At 40.4% G+C, this 23,824-nt stretch overlaps 1 protein-coding gene across 1 annotated transcript in view; it reads right to left on the bottom strand.

The window, feature by feature from the left end:
* EBF2 (EBF transcription factor 2) overlaps positions 1-23,824 on the bottom strand; it is a 190,621-nt gene that overhangs the window by 17,143 nt on the left and 149,654 nt on the right. The window contains exons 9-13 of the mRNA XM_059177820.1: positions 22,664-22,794; positions 21,600-21,726; positions 2,337-2,425; positions 922-987; positions 663-840 (exon numbers count right to left, since the gene is read on the bottom strand). Coding sequence (XP_059033803.1) covers positions 663-840; positions 922-987; positions 2,337-2,425; positions 21,600-21,726; positions 22,664-22,794 — 591 coding nt within the window. The remainder of the gene's footprint in view (positions 1-662; positions 841-921; positions 988-2,336; positions 2,426-21,599; positions 21,727-22,663; positions 22,795-23,824) is intronic.

The following is a 23,824-nucleotide window of genomic DNA, read 5'->3' as shown; positions in this document are numbered from 1 at the left end:
TGAATGAAACTGGAAATACAACTATGCCAAGGTTAGGGACATCCTTAGGAAATTTATGAGTTAATTTTTAAAAATGATAAAAAAATGATTTGTGATCAACTTAGCCCCTTAGTAAAATCAACCTCAGTGACAAAAATCTTTACGCAATATACTTCATGTGTGAAAAGCACAGATAACTGTAAAGTGTGCTGCTCTGCATTTGCAAATGAGACGATACACAAACAGAAGTCACTAAAGGAAACCGAACCACTCTGCCTCTGCTGCTGGGAAGAGAGGGTCATGCATAACAAATGACAATGGCAATGACTCATCTTCCTTCCACTGTCGAAGATGATAATCACAATAGCAGAACTGCACATTTTCATCAAACTACACCTGTAAGTCTAGTTTCAGGAAGTCAAAACCCTTTGAAGTTAATCACAGTTCATCTTAACCTTAAATATTTGCAATTAAAGGGTCCCAACTGGGCCCAAAATAGCCCCCCAATCTCACAAAACACCACCTATCATGTTGAGATAATCCAATATAGGATGGTACTGCTTATCTGGGGACATGCTTCTTTGATGGTATATGAATCAAGCTTTACCTCCCTCTGCTTAAGCAAAACCAACCTTGTAAATGGATAGGATGTTTGGAATTTCGACTCGGAGAAAGGGTAGTACCTTGATTATTTCCCTGTGTTGACTCTGAGATGCTGACCCCAAGCTGGCTGCCGTAGGAATTGATGCCCATCATGCCACTGTGAGCCGGGGAGCTGGAGAGAGCTGGGAGCTGGCTGGGGTTCCTGGGGACGCTGTACAGGGCTTCAGCAATGTCTGCAGCTCGCTTCAAAATGATGTCCTGGAAAATGGCAGGTGGAGGTGAACATTTTTAGGCAGCGCGAAGAGTCATACTCAACAGTGTAAGATGGGAGCATCTAACCTGGTTATTGTGTGGGGTGCCATAGAGGGCCTCCACTAGATCCGCCGCTCTTTTCAATAGCATCTCCTAGAAAAAAAAGCAGAAGGGGTGAGGAAGAAGCAAAGGTAAAACCCGCACATGGCCAACTCAAATGAAAATTATGTATAAAAACAAAAAGTCCAGATGTCATCCCTAAAATATAAATAACTGGCTATGAGGTCCTCTATTTGGTTTGACAGGCAGAATGTAACTGCACATATAAATCCCTCTCTAAATACATATGTACACAGAATCCATCTAGACAAAACGGTTCCTTCCATCCATGATTGCGCCACCAAAATAAAAAATGACCAGATGAAAGATGGAGTTGGTTGAAATTACTAAGTCATGGAAGTGCCATTAAAAACTTTCAGACCATTCCATTAAAGAATCTGGTACTCTAATTAACCAAAAATTCTTAGAATGATTGACTGACCTGAGTTTAGCTGCTTGCCAAGGAGTTGTTCGTAATACTGAAATTATCTTGGCAGTGCCTTCTGCAAAATTTTATTCTAATAAAGATGAATTCTTTCAATAATATTTCCCCCTATTCACTTTAACCAGAGAGAATTAGTAATCAGTAATCCCTTTCGTCTCATTGTGTCTTTTCTACCTCCTGTTTTTAACAGCCTTTTAAATTGCTATTAACCTACTTTCCAGATATCATCTAATTTAATGGTGGGGCTGGGGATTTTTCCAAGAGGAAAATGAAGGTGTGATGCAGAAGCAAATGTGGTACTTGAATTTTACTCACAGTACAGAAAAGAGAACATGGCATATGATAATTTGTGTGCTCAAAATGCAAATGTAGATGTTAAAATTTAATAACATCTCATTAATTGAATAGCTAATAAATTAATGTATTTTTCAATGACAAAAGCTAGAATAATGGGCCAGATTTATGATATGATTGTTATAAGCAAGTTCACTTAAAAGCAAAACACTTCATAGACATTTTCTATGGAGGCATTTTTTGCTTAATTTAATATCTATATACAGGGTAGTTCCTCGATGAATAAATGACTGTAGATTAATGTGTCCCTGCAATTATGGGTGAATAAAATTATATTCAAATACAAAGGAGTGGGAACTTACATTTTTAAGCCATTATGCAATTATTTATTTTCATAAAGTTGCCAATGTTTCATAAGCTGGATACTTGTAGTTTATCTATTTCATAGGACCCAATTTTCAGATTTCCTATTCCCTTGGATATTAATCACACTATATCTCAGAGTTAGAAGATATTTTATGTGTACTTAAAGCTTAGCCAAATTTCAGGGCCTAATGTAATTTTAAAGGGACTTAATTTGCTGGATTTATCTAAGTTTGCAGAAATCCCACAATAAGGTTTTCACCTGTCAATTTCCAAAAGGTTTTTGTTTTTGTTTTTTTACCTTAGCTAATCTCTCTGGGTCTCCAGGATGCCTTGGGATGACCTTCTGGAGTCTCTGAAAGCCATAGTCTATGGTGGGTTCATTTAATGCTGAAAAAGAAAAGTCCTCTTTTTGAGTATGTTTCATGGCCATAAACAAAGGCTCTAATTAAGTCTTCCACTGGTAATAGAAAGGTGCTGGTATTATTTGAGAATTGACACATAATGAATACAATTAGTTAAGGATAAAGGTGACATTGGTTAATTCACATTTATAAGTCTGGAATGCATAGTAGTTTAATGTCTTTGCACTAGAATGATATTTCAAAACATCAGGATGATTACACTTATTTTATTATTTCTGCCCAAAGTGCACACAACTTAAAATTTTCTGCTCACTCTCAAATAATCAGAAATATTACACAATTAACCATATCCCAGTTTTTTATAAAGATAATAAACTACCCTTACATGTGTTTTCCTCCTTCCCCCTTCTCTTTCCCAAGTATACCTTTATCATCTATTCATTCTCCTAATTATCACTTTTTCTTATTCTCTCAAATATTTACATACATACATATACAAACCTTCTGTGAGTTTATTCTCATAAAGCCCTGTTCTTATGCATAGTACACTTGCAGAATTTGCAATTACCGTTTGCTACATGTACATTCATTCGATGTCAGGCTCTACCATAGCCGGAAAGAGTCATAAAATAGGATGCATACTTGCTTTGTGTTGCGGAAGACAGTGCCGGGCACATAGGAGGTGCTTAGTGCTTAATGTCAGTGGTTGTACAATGAGGGAGGCAGGGCATGAATGAACGACTTAACTTCGCATTTCTACCGTGCTGAAGAGTTTTTGGAGTTGAGCCCCTTCTCCTTTCACCTTCCTCTCTTCCTCGACTTCTTTTATTTTTTTTTTTTTAAGATTTTATTTGAGACAGAGATAGTGAGAGAGAGCACACGAGCAGGGGGGAGAGGGAGAAGCAGGCTCCCCACTGAGCAGGGAGCCTGACTCGGGGCTCTATCCCAGGACTCTGGGATCTGAAGGAGGTCCCCCAACTGATTGAGCCACCCAGGTGCCCCTCTTCCTCGACTTCTTAAAAGTCTTTTGTTTAAATTTTATAGTTTCAAAGTTAATGCATAATCAAAGTAAAGAAAAAAGATGCAAAAGATAAAATAATAACCACCTGCACTCCCATTAGGCAGCAGTAAACACAGGAGGGTGTACTTCCTTTTTAATCTTCCTTTTTGCACATATGTTTTGTGAATATTTGTTGCTGTTATTCTAAGTATCAAAGCAACGCCTTTTGTTTTAAAAGAATTATAAAAAAATTTAAATGTGGAAGTAAAAATACAATCATCCATAACCTCACCATTTCAGAGATGATCTGGGTTAACATTTTTGCTTATATCTTTTCAGATTTAAACACATGCACATACTTAAAATTATTCAGAGACATCCTATTCACACCATTACATAACCTACTTTTTATCAATTTAACAATATATCAAAATTTCCCCAGCTTATTAATTATTCTTTTATAATGTTATTTAAAATTCCTGAATATTTTTCCATGACATGGTCTATAATTTATTTAAATGGCTTCTTAATGTTTGGCATTTAACGTGATCCTTAATTTCTCACTATTATAAAAATCAGAGCAATAATTATCCACCATGTATAGCCTTAATGATTTCAATGGGAAAACTCCAAGAATCAGAATTACTGGACCAAAAACTGTATTTAAGGACTAACACACATCACGTCGAACACTTCTCAGAAGAATGTATAAATTCATACTCCCTCCAGCAATGCATGTGGTCACTTCTATTTGGTTATTAATCAGTGAGATTGAAGAGCTTCTTATACCAGCTGATCATTTTAATTTTTTCTTTTATGACCTGCTCATTGATACTTTCTGCATTCTTCTGCTAGGGGTTAGTCATTTTCTTTTTTTTGTAAAAACACTTTACATATTCATATTTTTAATGCTCTGGCACCATGTTACAATATCATATCCTAACATGTCTTTAGGTATTATATGTAGAAAGACCATCCCAATTCCACAGTAAGTACGCATGCGTGCGCGTGTGCCCACACACATACACACACAATATGTGTGTGTATTTGCATATACATATACCAACATATATGAATTCCTCTCCTTTAGCTCTACCAGTAAAATGTGTACTGCTTATCATCTAGGTAATAGGTTTTTTATTTTTTATTTTGTTTTTTGCTATGTTTTTATCATCTTCATGTTTTATCATCTTTTTGTAAATATGATTACTCCCTCTTCACATTTTCTACAAGTTTTACTGGTGCCTAGAAACCCTTTTGGTTTTTATATGTCTGTTCAGGCAGCTTGTGAGGGGAGTGGTGGCTGAATATGGCAGAGTCATTAAGAGAATCAGTTTTAGAGTCAAACTGATTTGTGTTTGAATTCCAGCTCCACTATTAATTTCTCTACACTTATGTTTAAGATCCATTTCATGGGTCTGCTGTAAAAATTAAAAGGAACCACTTATAGAATGCCCCCAACATAGTTCTTGGCACAGAAAAGTTCTTAACCAATGGTGGTTATCTGCTATTTTGTAACCAACCCCCTGTCAGATATCATTAATTATTTCTGTTCATTCTTAGGATCATACATTCACAGCATCTATGTATTTTATCTGTATATTAATTCCAATTAGTTCTTTAATCCCACTCTTGTGTTGGCTAAAATGTTCCCTACTGCCTAAAAATGAGGATGATTGTGGATATCCTTGCTTATTTTTCTCTGAATGGGAATGACGCTAACATTTTATCATCATTATCTCTTGGCTAAAAGTTTGAAAGAACCCTGTGAAATTTCTCTTGTCAAAGTCACCAAAAATATTTTAGTCAAACGAAGAGGAAATTTTCCATTCTTTTTTTTTTTTTTTAAGATCTATTTATTTGAGGCAGGGGGAATAGCGAAGAACAGAGGGAGAGGAAGAGAGAAACCATCCCAAGCAGACTCTCCATTGAGTGTGGAGCCTGACTTGGGGCTCCATCCCATGATCCTGAGCTGAAACCAAGAGTCAATTGCTTATCCAATGGATCACCCAGGTGACCCAGAAATTTTCCATTCTTATCATAAATGTGAGTTATGACACTGAAAATATTATCCTGCTGGAAATGTATCCACCCACACCTTTCCTAAATGTGTACTGCCCTGTTTCATGCCTACCTCCCCAGCCACGCATCTCAGTCCACATTGAGGGCCGCTCTTCCTCCATCTTACAAGCACTGCTGCTCCTCACACCTATTTACCAAGCCACTCTTCTGTCTGGTTATATGTTCTCCTTCATCAATCTCATCAGTGCCCCTGTGATTTCCATGTCAAACTACATGCTAACTGTCACAAATCTTTATCTCTAGTCCAGATAGCTTGCCTGAGATTCTGCCTTATCTTTCCAAGTATTGGCTGGAAATTTCCCCCGGGATGGCTCATAGACTCCTCCCACCCAAGATACCCCAAGCTCACCTGACTTTGAGAGAATAGCCATCATCCATCAGATTGCCAATCAGAAACCTTAGGGTCATTCCTTACTTCTTAATATCATTTGTATTTTTCTAGAAAACTCACGTACCTCATCAATATTTTAAATGTTCTAGCACAGATTCTACACCGATATCTAAAATTTCTAATCTATTTGTGGTTTTCCCCCTCCAAACTGTTTTTTGCAACTTTCTAAGTAATCACATTTCTAATTTTATTTTCCTTTTGTTCTGAAGAGAATATCCTAAAATTTTGAGATGCCTGGATATTAGTTAGTTATTCTAGTTCATTGCATTGGATTCAAAAAGGTGTCCTTCAGAATATCTGTCTTTTGGAATTTATGTTTTTTATGTATTAGTGCAAATGAATTTTTTCTGTGTTCCATGGGTAAGGCTTTACGTGCATTATGTAATGTATCTCTTTGACCCTATTATCTAACATATTGTTATTGCTGCTCTAAATTTACCCTTCCACATTCTCTTTGTATCTTTGTATCTTTCTGATAGTTTTTTAGTGAATATATTTTTCTCTAGTAACGGGAAAGATACACATCCTATTTTAATTGAAAGTAGTACTTTCAGATTTTTCTAAAAATATTTCTAATTGTTTGAGTCTGATAAGCCCCTCCACATATAAGGAATTTTGCCCACCTTTCATTCCTGCACCTCACACTTTCCACTTTTACATTTTGGTCAGTCACTTTCTTCAGCTAATATTACTATCTTTAGATCTTCTATGATCTGTATCTTTTAGACTAGTTTTCACATTGACATTAAGCTTTGCCATTATATTAACAATAATTGAGATATCTAATTTCACTACTTTTTCTCCCGGCCAGGAGTCCTGTGATACTAGAACTTTCCCATTCTTGGGTTCTTCCCTGGTTCAGTCCTCCAGCAATCAGGGTCCAGTTGGTAAGAAAAAGAGTTGAATGCTGTCCATGCCCTTGAAATAAGAGAGTATCTTTGTCTTCCTCCCATATAAATGACAGTGTCACTGCATGCAGCATTGTTAGGAATGCTCTCTCTATTCAAAATCAAATTTCTGTCTGTGTTCTGTGTTTTTTACCCTGAGAGGTGGGGACAGAGGAGGCCTAGAGGGAACGATGAGTCCAGCTTCCACACATGCTCCGATAGGACTCTGTCCGCTCCCACCAGTACAACAGCACAGAATTTCTGGAATATTGATGACACCAACCTAGCTTCAACCACGAATACTAGATTTCCCTTTTTTGTTGTTGTTTTGTTTTCTTGAAAATATCCTCTGGTATATTCTGGGACTGGGGGCAGAATAAACACTTGGACTCAAATTACCATTTTACCCGGGAACACATGTAAAAATAGCTGCGTGTATCATTGGAATCATTCTGTAAACTTTTTTTCCCCCCACTTAGCATTATAACGTCAGCAGTTTCTGAAGTTTGTTTGTTTGTTTTTAATAACAGTATTTTCCACGGCTGTATTCAATAATGAAAATCGTTACTGCCGCTGTTAGAATTTACCAAAGGCTTGCTATAGTACGGGCACTGTGCTAAGCCTTTTACATATGTTAGCTCATTTAACCCTCATTACAATCCCACAATTTGGGTTTTATCTCCATTTTCAATGCAGTTCCAGGCAGTAAAGGTGGAATTTGTACCCTCGTTTCTCTAACTCCAAGGCCTATGCTTTAACTTTTTCTGCTGAATTAGAGATGTTGTTCCAAGCTCTATCTACATATGCCAACAGCTGCCTGGGCCAAAGCCTACCTCTCTGCTCTGAGCTGGTGAGGAGCAGAGAAGAGTGTTGAAGAGTGGCCATGCCATCTCCTTCCACCCACACTCCTGCACCCACTCATCCCCCATGCTTCCTCTTCAGCTTCTAGCAAAGGGCTGCAGATCTGCAAAGTTCAGCCCTGCCGGGTTGCCTGACTTCTCAATCACGGAGTATGGGAGAAGGGCCCCATGTGGTATCAATCAGCAAGCATAAAAAGCTGCCCCCCCCCCGTGCTGCATGGCCAACAGACCTAGTGACAAAATGCTCTAAATCAATCATTGCCTCGTCTTTTTTCAAATAGGCACTATTTCATTACGTAGGGTACCGATTTTCTTACATGGAGAAAATGGAAATGATAGATAGGGGTGTGCTCACAATATGTTGGCTATAAGGTAAGGGACTATCCCCTGAGGCAGACTATCTAACCCCTCCAAGGCCCCTCTGGTCTCCACTACTGTCTTTGTCCTTTCTTCCCATTTGCACAACCACTCCCCCAAGCAAGCTCTCACTCCCTCTCACTAGAGCTCCAGGGGTCTCCCCATGACCACCACTAATCTCATTATCCCTTGTCCTTCCTGCTGCTTGCAGATGAATTCTCTAAAGCCAGGCTTTAATCAGCATGGGGAGGTGGGATGTAGATGGTGCTTTCTCTTTCACAGAATTGATCCCACATTTGTACCCACTGTTGTTCCCATTAAATAGGAAACTGCTGGGACACATGGGTAATGTCTGGTTTATCTTGCCTGCCCTCCCGTTCTCAGGTTCTCAGTCCCAACCCAAATCCGAAATAGCAGACTACCTTGACCTCACTGGTTTAGCAACTCGTGTTTTAAAATGAGTAAGTAGACTAGGCATACTCATCTATTTCTGATGTTGAGCGTTTTTTGGCAGGCCCCTGCCAGACTTCATAGCGCAAACAGTGGGATGGGCGGTGTACCCCAGAGGACAATGGTAAAAACACACTGTCATCTATACAGACAGGGAAAAAAAAATCTCATGCGCGTGCACACACGATTTCATTTAATCATGCGCTCTCTTGAAATACAAACCGTGAAGTCGAAACCATTTAGTCAATACCAAACCATAAGAAGGAAAGTCAGTCAATCCTTACAGTTTTCAGCCTTCAAAACATGGAGATGAGGTTGGACAACTTTGACTTTGGTTCCAAACTGACTTCCCAACTGACCAGTTGCTTTTTGCATCCTACATATTCAGCCTCATGTTGAATCCCAATTTCATTCCATCTACCACCCCCACCCCCCAACCTCCCTCGGTGTTCTCTGATATTTCAGGCCTGGTGTGAGCCAAGCAAACCTCAATTAGCTAATGAGGTGCCCAAGACCAGCACCAAGACTGCCTCTAAGGGCCGACCAGATCATTAACCGCCATCATCAGTGTGAATTTACAACCTTTCCTACCACATGGGGGGGGGGGTGCTGTGAAGTGCTGCCAAGCCCTTGGCTGACAGGGACACAGAGAAGTGCTAGCAAGGCAAAAACAGAGTAAATTAAAAATACGCTTCGATCTATAGGCTCTATTTATCTATGTCTTTCTTTAGTAACATAACATTAAGGTAAAAGGTCATATCCCCACTGAAATATAATTTATATTTACCTTTTATTAAATAATTATGGCATGGCATGAAGTTAAATATTACAGAAGCTAATCAAGGGGGAATTCAATAGAGAAAACTCAGACATGAGAATTTCGTCTTTGCTATACATAGAATGTCTTAATCCTCCACTGGGAGTCATTCGGGTTTGCTTAAGGAGTTTAATAATACACATTTCAACTGCCACAGAATCTAAATCCCATTTGGATCAGCCTTGGAAAAACTTTCATCAATACCTTGAGATTTCATAATATTTCTCCTGAGAGCCAGGATCTTATGTGTCATTTCTCATTTTGATTGCGGGTATAATATATGAGGTTACTTACATATCTTGGACCCAGCAAACAGATATAAAGTTTAAGCAATGTGTAAAGGTTTTATTTTATAAGTAAATAGTATTTAACTAAAAATATGTACTGGGAACTACTCATTTAAAAAAAAAAAAACTGGCTGGTGTTCAATATTAATTTTCCCAAGAGGCTGGTGAGATGTATAAATTCTATATGTTTTTTTTTTTTTTCCTTAAGAGGAGGCACAGAGACCAGATAACGCTTACTCTAGCTAACACCTCTACTTGTTTCCCAAAAATATAGGGGACACGGGCTAATATGTAAAGGGGACTCTTTGTTAAGAGTTCTGGTCAACTCTGAACAAAGACAGCATTGACATTGCAGTCAGGATCATTTATGTCCTGACCAATAGGAGTACTTGTCACAAAAATGGCAGCATCAAAGGCTGATCAAATTCCTTTGTAAAAATTTGAGATGAGACAAATAAGATGATGGAGTGAAGGAACATCTGAGTGATCAGTTGGGTGGTTGCTCTGGGATTTTGGCCTGGATTTCAGCTTTTCTCACTAGTAAGTGTCTATTTGGAGCCTAGGATCATCATGGAGTGTATGGATGGCCATCAAGAAGCCAAGAAAATTCCAGAAGTCAGAGCCTAGCTGTATGTTTGCACATATGTGCATTCATCTGCAGCAAAGGATCTTCACTTTCATCAGGTATGCATAAAGCCCACGGTACCCTGAGGACCATGTGGGTCTAGCCCACAGAACCAGAGGCTCTCTCCAGTCCTAACTTGAAATCTTATCCTTCTCTAATAATAAAGAAAACAATGGAAAAGGATCCTGCCTAAAAAACCTAAAATCTATATAATGTGACTGCCAGACAAACACCAGATCAGAAGATGGACTTTGATAAATAAGCAAAGGAGAAACCATGCATCAGGAATGCCTCTCTGTGTGGCTCTGGTCAAAGACAGTCACTCTGGTAGCAGGCCAGGAAGGTGTAGAGCAATCTAGCATTGGGAAGAATTCAGATATACAGACTCCATCTCTTGCCTTCATGTTACTTCTGGGACTTCTCTATTCTGCTTTCCCCCCAGGATCCATGTCTTCAAAGAGCCTTGAGTCTCCACATTGATTCCTGTAAGGTCTGCCTTCTTTGTGCTTTGACTGTGTTCCTCTGTCTCTCCCACCACTTCCTCCCAATTTCATTGTCTAATTGTCTACCTTCTTCCCTAGTGCTTATGGGTCCAGCATGCAGAGCCTATGTTCAATTAGCATTTTAATGCTCTCAAGTTCTATTTTTTCACAGCATCTGATAGTCCAAGGAGATAAAACTGGTCTGGCCTGGGATCTGCTTTACATCCCACTCCTGACTGACCATTCATCACCTTCAAGGCCTGGTGGACTTTGGTTTATCTCCCTGCAGAGACAAACAGTTGGGCTAAATGGCCTCTAAGATCCCTTGTGAGCTCTTGCATTATATGATTCTAAGACAATTACCTACTTGGCACAGTGAAATTCTGTGAGAAGTGGAGATGGGTGGGGTTGAAATCATAGGCTGTTGAATTATGTTGTTGTTAATCTTTGCTACATTGAAATCTTTCCCTACATCCGTTTATTTCAATGCAGCAAAAGTTCAGTGTCACCAATTAAAAAAAAAGGACAAAGATAATATAGGAACACATTATTAAGAGGCCGCACCTGCCTTTGTGGATACAGGAACAAGAACACGAGGTGAGAACCAGCAGTGCACAAGTGAAAGATTAGACGGAAGCTTTTGATATTTAATTTAAAATGAAATATTAATTTAATATTTAATTACGCTTTGGCTTCAAGAAAAACTGCAGCAGGAAGACAGATTGTTTGAAGAAGGGAGTAATATACATGGTTAAGGAGACAACTGTAAAAATTAAAGATAAATTTCAAGGGTAAATCTAAATGCCACAATGGAGCAGTTATGAATGTGCTCCTGCCCTCGGTAATGTGTATTTAGAATATTATAGCCGAGATCACCAGGCCATTAAGGGGCTGGGATGTCTCCGGTGAAACACCAGCCCCCTATACTGGGGCTTCCAACGGAGACATCATTCTTCAGACTCAGCCGGAGGACGAATCTGGATTTCACAAGAGGTGAGGGTAGAAGCAACCTCAGTAAAACTACGGGCTACCAGGAGGGCTGTTGAGTCAAGCTGTTTCCAGTGTGAATGGGGAACAATTGTACTCAGGCCAGTTTTTGATGTTTGAATGGGGTATTTTTAACTCAAAATCAGATTCGTTTCTTAAATGGGATTTTTTTCAATCAGGGTAATATTATAAGAAAAAAAGAAAGGAATGTGAAGTAGCTGAGCCATTAACATTTGCAGTCCTGCATGCACACCTGTCCACAGAAGCTTTATGCAAAGAAGACCCCACACCCCACACCGAGCCTCGGGAACAAGACTGTTCAGGGTATGATCCGGTGGTTTGTGGAAAAATCTAGGCCTCCCATTTCTCCTCCAAACTGCTGCCTGTTCCTGGTCATTTTCTTATGAACCCTTTCTCCCAAATAATAAACAGGGGTGTGTAATCAAATGCATTTGCTTGTGCTAGAGTAAAAGATAAGAAGTTTTCTAATCTTTGGGGGAGGAGGTTAGTTGACATGGATTCTTTGGTTTCTCAGTGTCTCCACTAGTTCTCATTTGCCAGCTTCTAAGGTCCACCACACACCTTGACAAGCAGCTCTTCCGTGTGCACCTGGGCTCATCTGGCCAAGTGAGCATCTCTTGCTCCTTCTTTCATTCTCCACTGAAAACCCGTTCTCCCTTCACTTCACCTACAGAGCCATGTTCTCAGGTTGCCTTGGCCTTCTTCATCACTGACAAAATCCTCATTTCTAACTACATCCAGATATTAAGGGCACAGTATGGTAGGTCTTTCAAGAAGCCTCTTATAGAAGGGGAGACATGCAAAAACATCCATACTCCATCCAACAGTGATGAGGGCAAAGCCACCTAGAACTCATCCCAGGAACTGTATGCCTCTGCCAAATGCTGACAGTAGTGAACTAGACTTGTAGTTTTTAATTTCTGTCCATAATGCACTTGTGTAGCTATCATTTCATTTTCCCTGTAAGAGAAATACCTTCCTGTTTGTTCACTCAGAAAACCGAGGTACAGAATGGTTAAGTGACTTGCAGGAATATTGGGGCTCAGACCAAGGCCTCTAGTCTTGGTCATGGTCTTCCATCCTGGCGCTGAGTTCTCTGTTAATAACAGAGTGGAGCTAGTACTCCTTTGCCTTCTGCAGGTTCAGTTACTCATGGACAGGAGAGTTTCTATGCCTTCCAGGGAACTTGAGGCACTCAGAAGTTCCCAGCCTATCACATAATAGAAACATCCTACTTTGCAATGTGGAACACCAGGCAAGGCATCCTCTGAGCCCCCTCCGGGCTCACTGGCCAGGCCTGTTTCCTATGCATTTCCTTAGAAGAACAACCAGAGAGCCAAGGCCATTGGCATTTGCAGGTAAAACTACTGGGTGAAGTCAAACAGATAGGCTTTGTTTAATTTCTCCTATGAAGCTACACGGGATTGGTAAGTAGCACAGATCAGTGGTGGAGAGAGCAGCTTTGGAAGTAGACCACTATGACTGCACCTAACTTGCTGACCTCAGGCCACAGGATTCTTATCTCTAAAGTGGATATACTAAAAGAACCATGGCAGTGAGGAAAGGCAGTGATGACAGGAGCTCATGAGACAGAGCCTGGCCCTACCTCCTCAAACAATGACAGGTGGGAATACTGAATTACTATCATCATTTTTTTTTTCTTATGAGTTCCACCTGATGACAGAACTTGCAGGAGAGTTCTTAACCAACAATCAGATGTTTCAACCAGACCCTGCAAAGAGCCATAGGAATAATACTGAAAAGCTGTGCTCATCTACCCCCACACACTCAGTGACCTGCCATGGCCACATACATCCTGGCTTTACACTGGTCTCGGGGGGCGGGGGGTGGGGGTACAGTGGGCAGATTTTATCATTATACACAATGGCCATTCCACCAGAAATGCATGCTCCAGACATTCTCTTCCTGTATCCTCAAAACAGCCAAGCAAGCCCGCACAGCCAATGACCATGAACCCACTGGGTGCCCCACCAGGATTATTTTTCTGCCCTGCCGGTTCTCTGTGGAGAAGTGTTCGAGGAAAGCAGAGGACCCTCTCTCCTCGGCGCCCAGGCTGGCATACCTACCACCTCTAGGTCTCCAAGCAGACCTTCTCAGAGGTGTTATATTCTCATGTGGATCTCTCAGCGCTGAAGCAGCAAGCTGCACTTTAGCAAACCATGGTTGGAGGAAAATAGACCTGCAAAGTCACACGTGTGAAGAAAATGTGTTGTTTTTCAGAGCCCTGATGTTGTTTATGCTGTACTTGGCAGCAACAGCCATGGGGACTGATTACTGCGTTTTGGCTAATTATACAGGTAAGTTACATTTAATAGGCTTGGGTTTATTGTGGTGGTGTATCCTTGGATACAGGAACAATCAATGGTTGGATCTGCGAGCCTCCTTTCCCACCTCTTGCTTTTTGAGTCTCCTTCTAGAAAGTTCCACTTAAGAAGAAATACTGCGCTCACCATGGGATGACTCGGTCTCTTAGGAACTGCCCCATGTGCAGAGTGCTTTACCAGCCAGAACATCTCCACAACGGCCCGATGAGCAGGACTCAGGTTTCTCAAACTCCCTTCTTTGTTTAAAATACAAATTCTTAGACCCTCCCAAAAGAATATGATTTGGTATGTCTGGAATGGAGCCAAGCATGATTCTCATACTCTGGCAAATTGGGGAAACACCTATGGGTAATAATATAATTAGTACCAGAGCTTTACAGATGAAGAAAATGAGGCTCGGCGAGGTTAGGTGACTTGTTAAAAGGACAAACAAGTCACTGATGCTCCTGCTGTCATCTGAAAGCAGGTTTTCTGGCTGAGTCTGGTGAATCCTCCTCTCAGATGCCACCCTCCCCCTGGTGCTCACTTTGTCCCCACTAAAGCTCTCAAGACCTCTCAAAATTTTCTTTTCCTCTGGAATCAAGATGATATTTTCCACCTGACCAATGGAGCAGAGTATTGGTCTGGATAGTGTATCCAGACTGGATAATGTACCCATCCATCGGCAGATGGATATGGCGGTTTCTGATACTCTGTCCTGCAGTTGAGCACGTTCTGAGGCTCAGAACGTGTGGCTCAAGCAGTCTGGACCCTCACAAGTTCTCTGCCCATCCCCCTCGCCCCGCCCCCCACGAAAGAGAAGGCCGGGATTCTCCAGGCTCAGAAAAGGTAGGCCTCAGCTCTAAGAAAAGCCCCACCTCCAGTCACCTAGGAAAGCCACTGCCTTTCCAGTTATTGGACTAAGATCCCCAATGGATTGTAAAGTGGTTTCCATGCCGGTTGTTTCTCCTTGAGTGGGCCAGACTAGAGATCACCAATCCATTTCCTCTAGTGCTTGGGACCCTCCCTGAGTAATATTCGCCAGGTGTCTCTACCGATCTGAGTTGCATTTGGCTCACGTGCAAGTTTCTAGAGGGAATGACCAGCCTCCCAAGTTATCCTTGACAGTGTTTGTATTTTTATTTTCTTCTCTGCTTGTGAAAGAATGTATAACTTTTCCCCACCCTCTTCACCCTTAACTGCCTCCCATGGTCCTTCCTTCTCCAAAGCAGTCTTCAGGAAGAAGCTTCACTGCTTCCTGGGCTGGAAATACTCTTTCTGTACCTAAAGAATCAAATTTACCAATGTATGCTGTTTCAGTATTTCAATATGTGGGACACTAATTTTTTACACCACATTTTCTTTCATTATTAATTAATTTTTTCAGAAAATAATACATATAAGTAAGCAAAGTTTAAACAACAAATAATAATACCAACATCTAGAAGCCACTATTGGTAGTGCCTTCATATGCAGGTTTCTATATCTTACTTATAGCTATTCTTTTTTCATATATATATGAATTGGACCATACTGTGCATATAGTTTTTTAAAAACTTCTATCACAGACATCTTTCATGCAACTAAATATCCATTCACAGCACTACTTTTAGTGTCCAAAAAGTGTTTCAGTATAAGGATTGTTCACTGTTTATTTAACGAGTCCCCTCATGGACACTAAGGATATTTTCAATTCTTCACTACCACAAACAGTGCTCCAATGAACAGCCTTCAGGCAAACTCAGTGATTTCCTAAGTATACGTTCCAAAAAAGCAGAATTGTTAGGCCAAAGGGTATATACGTTTTTCTGAATGGTGATTTTAATGTTATTACATTGATATAAATAAAAATCATTTTTAAAGCTAGTACCATCGAGATACTCTCCTAGAGCCTTCTACCCTCCTACAGGAATATGTTAGAAAGTCCCCACTTTCTACTATTTTGCCAATTTGGAGATTTTCATTTGTTAAAAAAGAAAATCTTTGCCAACTTAATGGGGGGGAAATGTCATCCTTTTGTCTTAATTTGCATGTTTATTAATGTGATTGGGATTTTTAAAAATGTTTACTGTTAAATTCCTTACTGAATTAACTCCTGATATTCCTTGCTAGCTTTTGATTTACATACTTCTTTTTCTTTTTAATTTGTGAGATATCTAACATTCACCTCTTTATCTACAATGCATAACTTAGTTGTTGACAAATATAGGCATAAAATAAGCTTTTGCTGAACAAATGAGTGAATCTCTTTACACGTAAGACAATATGTCACACGTAATGAATATGTTCTCACTTTGTCCTTTTCCTTTTGATTTAATGACCATCACCACAAGATGCGAAAATTTTCTTTTTACATAATCATAGATTTATGCTTGATGGTTTCCCTGGGGTCAAGGTTAGTAAGGCTCCAGATTATAATAACAATATTTTGCAAATGTGTACATTTTTAATTAAAAGACTTAATTCAAATGTTTTAGTTTATAATATAAAATTAGCTATCTAACTTTTTTTTTTTTTTTTTTGGATACTTAGCTAGTTGATCTAATACCATTTGTTAAACATTCCATCTTTTCCACATTGACTGGGATGGCTTCTCACCTATACACATGTTTAGGTGTTTATATCATTAATGTGTATGAGAACTGTTTATTTTTAAATGTTCTCTTCCATTGAATAACATTTCTACATGTACCTCCAAAGCCCCATATTCTTCTAATTACTCAAAATAGTTCTAAGTCTGGTAGGGCATGGCCCTCTCATTTTTCAGAATGAGGGGTCCTATTTTAACACCTTTATTTTTCCAGGTGAACTCTTGTAAATTTTCCCCAAACATTTTGTTGGTACTTTGATTGGCATTGTGTTAAATTTATGCATTAATTGACATCTTTACAATATTAAATCTTCCCACCTCTCCACCAGCTGGAAGTATTTTGTCCTTCCTCTGAACTCCCTTAGCAATTTATACCTTTTTAAAAATCACTTTCTACACTATACCCACCCAATTTTTCAAACCTGAAACCTGAGAGGCATCTCTTCCCCTTCCTCCCTCAACCTTCATCCCATCCAATCCATCATCAAGCACTGCCAGTGTGACCCCCTAGCTTCCAACCCCTTCTGCCTGTCCCCACTACCAGTATTCTAGTCCAAGATGCCATCATTTCTGGCTGAGGACACCATACTGGCCTCTGACTGACCTCCTTGAATCTACCCTGGCTTCCAAGGCCATTCTCTGCAATTCAACCAGAATGACCTTTTAAAAGGCAAATCTGATCATTGCACTCCCCAGCTTTCAAATAGTCCAATAGCCCCCCACGGCCCTTAGGGTAGAGCCAAACAAGCAGGTCCCAACCCTCCCTTCCAGTTTGAGACCAACCGTGCTTTAACTCATTTTTTCTGCCCTGTTCATAGTAGCCATCATATATACCCCATGTCCTTTCTTACTCCAGGGCCTTTGCACATTCTGTCTCTTGTGTTTGCACTATTCTTAGCCTTCCCCATTATCTTAGTTTAAGAAGGTTCGATTTCCCAGGTGTATATCCCCAGCATCTTGTATAACTTCATTTTAGTACTCATCACATTTGTAATTACTTGTTCAAGTTTCCATGGTAATAACCCTAATAGAAGAAGTTTCCATGCTGGTTACCCAATAGTAATCATAAGAATATTATTAATAATAAATACCCTTGAATAGTAAGATACAGTCATTGTCTATCCTAAGTACTTACATGAAGAGGTGCTCTAGACTTGGATTCTGCCAGCCTGTGACAGCAGGTTGTTAATAGTTCAGAAATTATGTGAGCCAGCTCATGTCATACTGGTAGCTTGAAATCAGCCATAGTCAGAGTATTTGCACCATGGAAATCAGCAAATACCACCCTCCCGCTTCCTCCTTACCACTTTTCCCTGGAGAGCCAAACACCACTGTTGGTATGCACAATATTATTTAGTCTCACCACAGTCCTGTGAGATAGATGGCCCATTTTACAGATGGGGAAACTAAGAAGTTAAGTCTCTTACACGAGATTTAAGAACTAGAGGCATCCAAGAAGCCCAAACCTAGAGCCCAAGTAGTTCATCTTCACATCACTATATCCTGCTGGTCTGACTCCTCTATAGTGTTCCCAGCACACAGCACAGAGCTGAGCATGGTGGGTGGGCTCAGCTGACATTTGCTTCATGAATAAGTCAATAAAATTTCAGCACGTCAGGAAAACAGAGATATTTGCTGACAATAATTGCTAAATAAGAGATACCAGGCAGGATGGCCAAAGACCTGAGTCCTTGTTCTAATTCCACCTTGATTTCAATGGACAATTGTGAACAAGTTGCTTCTGCCTGGGTCTTAGTTCTCCCATCTGCAAAAGAGGGAGTTTGATCAGGTGACCTCCAATGTCTCACCATCTCTATAATTCTTTGAATTTACAAGTAGCATAATATCTATTATTTTCATGGTTATGTGGGCTCCCCTTTCACCAGACGCTTTGTCTCCACAAACTGTGGATCATGGTCTCCTCTGTTCTGTGTGGCAAATTCCCACTTCGCTGTAGAAATGTCACTCTTTTGTCACCTCCTCCAGAAAGCCGTCACTGAGTCCCTAAAGTCAGCCACTCCTTGCTCAGTGCTTCTTGCATTTATAACTCATATGGGACTTAATCCAATTATCATAATCTCCAGGTGTCTATCTCCCCTTCTAGAACTGTAAGCTGCTAGATGCATACTGAAATTACTGATTTTGTGCCTTGAGCATAATTTAGAACTGATGTTTGTTGAATGAATAGATCAAGTACACTGATATGTGGGTCCTGCCCTCAGAGATTCAGAGCTGCTTGGTCTGGGGCCCAGGTGTTGGTGATTTAAAGTGCAGCCAAGGGTGAGGACCTATGCTGCAGAGAGAGTTTTCACATGTATACACACATGTGCGTGCACGTGCACACAACACCAGGCTCCACACGTCCACAGCCTCACTGAGTATCTTTCATTACTTTAGAAGAGAGGTGAGGATTGGTTGCAACCTGGTTTGTCCTACCTGTCTCCTCACAGCCCAGATGGTCATCCATATACAGTGGATAGTTAAAACAGAGATGCCAGAGCCCTAGAAGTGGAAGTTATCCCAAAGTGAGACCCATTCCTCACCTAACCTCAGGGACTGCCCACACTCCTGCTTCCCCCCTACCCCACCAGCCACTTCTTCTCAATCACCTTCATTGGCTCCTCCTGTCACGCTGAGCCCTATATCCTGGAGCTCCTGAGGTGCCATCTTGAGACTTCTTCCATCCTGTAGTGCCACTCTCTTCTGGGGCCATCTCCTCCAGCCCTGTGGCTTCAAATCTTGTCTGGATGCTGATTGTTCCCTTACTCAACATCCACAGTGTCTTCCCATCCAAACCCCTTGCCCGACCTGCATTTCCTCCCTCATCTCCCACTGATCTCCTCCCCACCAGCACCACTCTGGCCAGAGGTATTCATGCCCTTTCCTGATGATGCCGGGCTTATTCCCACCTCTCAGGCTATAATCAGTCCTCTGCCTGGGACACTCACCCCCAATTCACTGACAGTCAGTCTATTCTAGAGAACACTGGTGAACCAAAGAGAAACACAACCCTGGAGAGTTCCAGGCACAGAAGGAAGACAATGTGAATGCAGAGGAGAAAAGGTCAGAAAGATATGGAGGCAGGGGGACAGATTTCCACGCCTGTAATATGGGTCTCCATTCAGTGTCCCTTCCTCAGAGACCCTCCCTGACCACTGCTCCCAAAGCCCCCCTCATTCTCTATCCCTTACTTATTACTGTTGAAATTATATCATCTATTTTCTGTGTTATCTGTCTTCCCCTCTAAAAAATAAGTTTTATCAAGACGAGGGATTTTATCTTGCCCATTTCTATATCTCAGAGCCTAGAGTTGTGCCAGCCCATGGTACTAGGCACGTCATAAATACTCATTTAAATGAATGAATAAACTATGTCCTTTTGGGGGCTAGAGCAGTAAATATTTTACTGTGATTACAATGGCATCTTCCATAGAAACACACACACTATAACCCAACCAAGATGCATCTATCTCAAGAGAGAAAGTTCAAAGATGAAATTTTAAATAAATATACCTAAAAATTACCCTCCTCCATCTACCCTCAGTGATATCTAACCAGGCATTTACACATAAACAAGAAGGGGAGGCTGGATCCAAACGAGAGAAGACACTATAAAATATTATTAGAATTTCATAGTGTCCCTGATATATTTTCTAAGTTTATATATTTCTTTGTTCATAGCCCTCATTTTCTCCTTCAAAGTACAATGTCCTAGTTGATCCTCCTGTCTTCAATCATTCTCCTGACTAACTCAATCTTTATATCAATAGCATTTGTGTTTGTTACGAGAACCCCTTTGAGTTACTCTCCATTGCATGGAAACACTTGATGTGGTCTTACGAATCAAGTCTCATTCCCATACTAAGCTTTGTGGTGTGTTTTGTTTTGTTTTGTTTTTCATTTTTTAAAACTGTGGTAAAACACACATGATAATATTTACCATCCAAAGCTATTTCTAAGTGTATAGTTTAGTTAGTACCTTCACACTGTGCAACCAATCTCCAGAACTTCTCATCTCACAAAACTGAAACTCTGTTCCCATTAAACATCACTCCCACTCTCCCTACCCCAACACCTGAGCACCACCATTTGATTTACCATCTCTGAATTTGACCATTCTAGGTACCCTACAGGGCTTTTAGGCTGTTTTATGTTTTCCTTCCCTCCCATTCCTCGCTCATGTGGGCTGAATTGTGGTCTAAGTTCTACCCAAGTACATTGCCACAGCTGTAAACCAGCCCTCTCTCCTTCAGACACATGCTCACCTTACCCACTGGGCTCTAGCACATGAGATTCCCAGTTAGGACATTCTTCCTTCTTCTCCAACTATTCAAATCCTCCCCACCCTTAGAAATAATTTTTTATTTCCACCTCCTCCTTGAAAACCCTTCTGTCTACCCTAGTCCACACTAAACTCTGTCTTTCTGTAACTCATATTCCATTCATTGGAAACACGAAACATTTTGAAAGTTCTAATTCCTCAGCTGTTCTGTGCAATATAACATTGCCTCCTCTAAAAATTTCTACATTTCCAAATAGGGACCGTGTCTCATAAGTCATTATATTTTCCACCTAGAAAAAGTAGATATTCAACAAATTTCAACAAAAATTGAAATCATAGATAATTCCAACTTTCACAAAATTTTAAAGTAATTTGAATCATTCTGCAGCACCACTGGGCAATTTTTACAGACCCTTTTCAAGAAAATTCAGTGATAGCTGGCAACTTGGTCTAATTTTTTATCCGATCGCTTAGATAAAAGTCTGTTCTAGCATGGTTCTAGCCGAGTCAAATTTATAAAGATGCACTCATGAAATGAGCTCCCATGATCATCTCCCAGACTATTCAGAAATTGATTGCATAAAATAAAATTGAAAACCAAGTCTACACTTCTCCCATTCAATGCCTATCATTCAGTCCATTCTTCTCACACTAGTAAAAAGACCTAGAAATGTAAAATCATTATAAAGCGGAGACACTGGGAAGTAGAGCAAAGGTGAACCAGGAGCCTGTCTCCCTTGGATCATTTTCTCACCCACCTGTGTAAATGAACCTCCCTGGAGCTCCTTTGCAGAACTGTTTGGATTTATAAGATAATGTCACTTCCACTACTCCAGGGATGTGCCGAGGAGGGGTCTGCACTCTGATGGCATGAGGAGTTATTAGCTGAGGAATGAAGAGGCAGAGAAATAAAATACCTCTTATACAAGTTATCACCGAGGCTACAGAGGACAGGAGCATCTCTAACGACAACCCCCTCCCCCCCCCCACCACCACCCAGGGACAAACTGGCTGTACTCTTGGCGCCAAAGGCCCTGTCCCTCTCTCTCACATTTCTCCCTCCCACCCTGGAATGTCCTCTCAACTTAACCTGTCCAGATCCTTGCCTTCCCAACAGCCCAGCTCAAGACTGCCCCCACCTCCAGGGCCCATCCCTATATTCACTCCCTCCCTGTTTCCTACACTGCTATTCTCTCCTATAGTGACTTGGCAATTCCCACATTCAACCTAGCACTGTTACTTTTCTTTTTGTAATGTCTTGTTGGTTTTCTCATTATGAAACTAGAACATATGCACCTTACAAAATTAGGAAATTACAGAAAAATATGAAGAAAAATATTAGCCTTGTGTAACCCAGAGATGGCCATTGTTAATTCTGGTGTGTTTCCAAGACTTTTCTGTGGATGGCTGTTATATAATGAGATTTTATATCTGTAGACACCATTGTCCTGATTTTTTTTTCCACTTAGCAACATTCTCCTGTGCTATTAGAACTTTTTCAAAACCAAATTTTTAATGGTGGAATTGAATCATTCTCCTATTATTCAATATTTAGGCTGTTTCTAATTTTTAGGCTATATTCTAATATTTAGGCTGTTTCTAATTTTTCACAATTATAAACAATGGTGCAATAAATATTTATTTTTTAAGGGATCCATGCCTACAATAAAGTGTAGTTTATGTCTTAATTCTTGTTGCCTTGCTCATAGTAGGTTCTCAGTAATGCGCATTCATGTCACTGATGCTCCAGGAATTACATTTCCCCAAATCAAAACCATCTTTGGGCCAAAGAAAATCAGGGAAGCCAGTAGCCTTTGCCTACCTCACTCCATACAAGCATGGTCCCAAACACCACTTGGAGGCCATCAAAGAAGTTGTCTCCAATGATGATGACCATGGCTCCTCCTGTGGTCCAGCCTTCACTTGGGCTAATGGCTTTGATGCAGGGGGTAGCTAAGAATATAGAAAAGAAAAAGTCAAGGCTGTCCTTTGTTGGTTGAAATCTGAAGTTTTGAGGACTGGTTGCTCTTGCAAGCTGTTGGTTATCCCAGGTTCAAGTTGAGCTTTGCTGACTTGCCATCATTCCCTAATTGGTTGTTGGTTTTCACCAGATCATTAAAGCTTAATGACTTGACCACTATGTATGAAAACGTGGAACACTTAACTAATTGTGCCAGGAGTGTTTTTAAAACCATGTTGTTTTTCCCCATATTTTTATAAGTTGATTACACTGGAAATGTGTAAATCCCTTTTCTCTCCCCACCTCCTCTGCCCCAAGACGTTAAGATTTACAAGGCCTGCTATGTGCTAGAGAGAAGGAGAAAGTAAAATCTATCATAGTTGGGGTTTTTTTCAACTCTATCAAGAGACAATTTCTAATCACTTTCCTAACTTTGTAGGACAGATTTAGCACACACCCCCCCTTCCATATGTTCAAGGCCTCTGGACTTTGCATCCCAACAGGAACCCAATATGGTTTTCAGGCCATAACTAAAGTCAATCCATCACTCCATTTCCAAAGTTGACAGGGTCAAAGGTGGAGGAGAACTTTGGCAGGACTCCAAAAACATGAGCCCCCTTTGAACAGCCAGTCAATCACATCCAATCAGTCAAAAGAAACTGGATGGGTTCCTAGTTCTGAACCCTGGGATTTTCTTCTCCCCTTTCAGTGCCCACTGTGGGAGAATTAACACCACTCCAAATTCTTTACTGATTCAATCATTTTCTTTCAGTTCATTAATTCCTATTTAAATTGATACAAGACACATTTTAAGGGCCAAACTGAGCTGGGAGCTGGTGGGTAGTATATAGCAAAACATCACACTAAAATAGTAGCCTAGGTTAGCCATTCACCCGATATTATAAAGCCTTACTAGCCCAGTGAGTTGGGGAGTGTAAAAGATGGAATTTACTCAGGTATTTGTCAGTTATCTTCCTTGATATGCTTTAATTTTTTTGGACAACTTGAAGTTGAACAGTTACC

Source organism: Mustela lutreola, chromosome 1 (assembly GCF_030435805.1).
Source record: "Mustela lutreola isolate mMusLut2 chromosome 1, mMusLut2.pri, whole genome shotgun sequence".
In the NCBI taxonomy this organism is placed as follows: Eukaryota; Metazoa; Chordata; class Mammalia; order Carnivora; family Mustelidae; genus Mustela; species Mustela lutreola.
The sequence above is the reverse complement of the archived record's forward strand: the minus strand, read 5'-3'. Positions and strand labels throughout refer to the sequence as shown.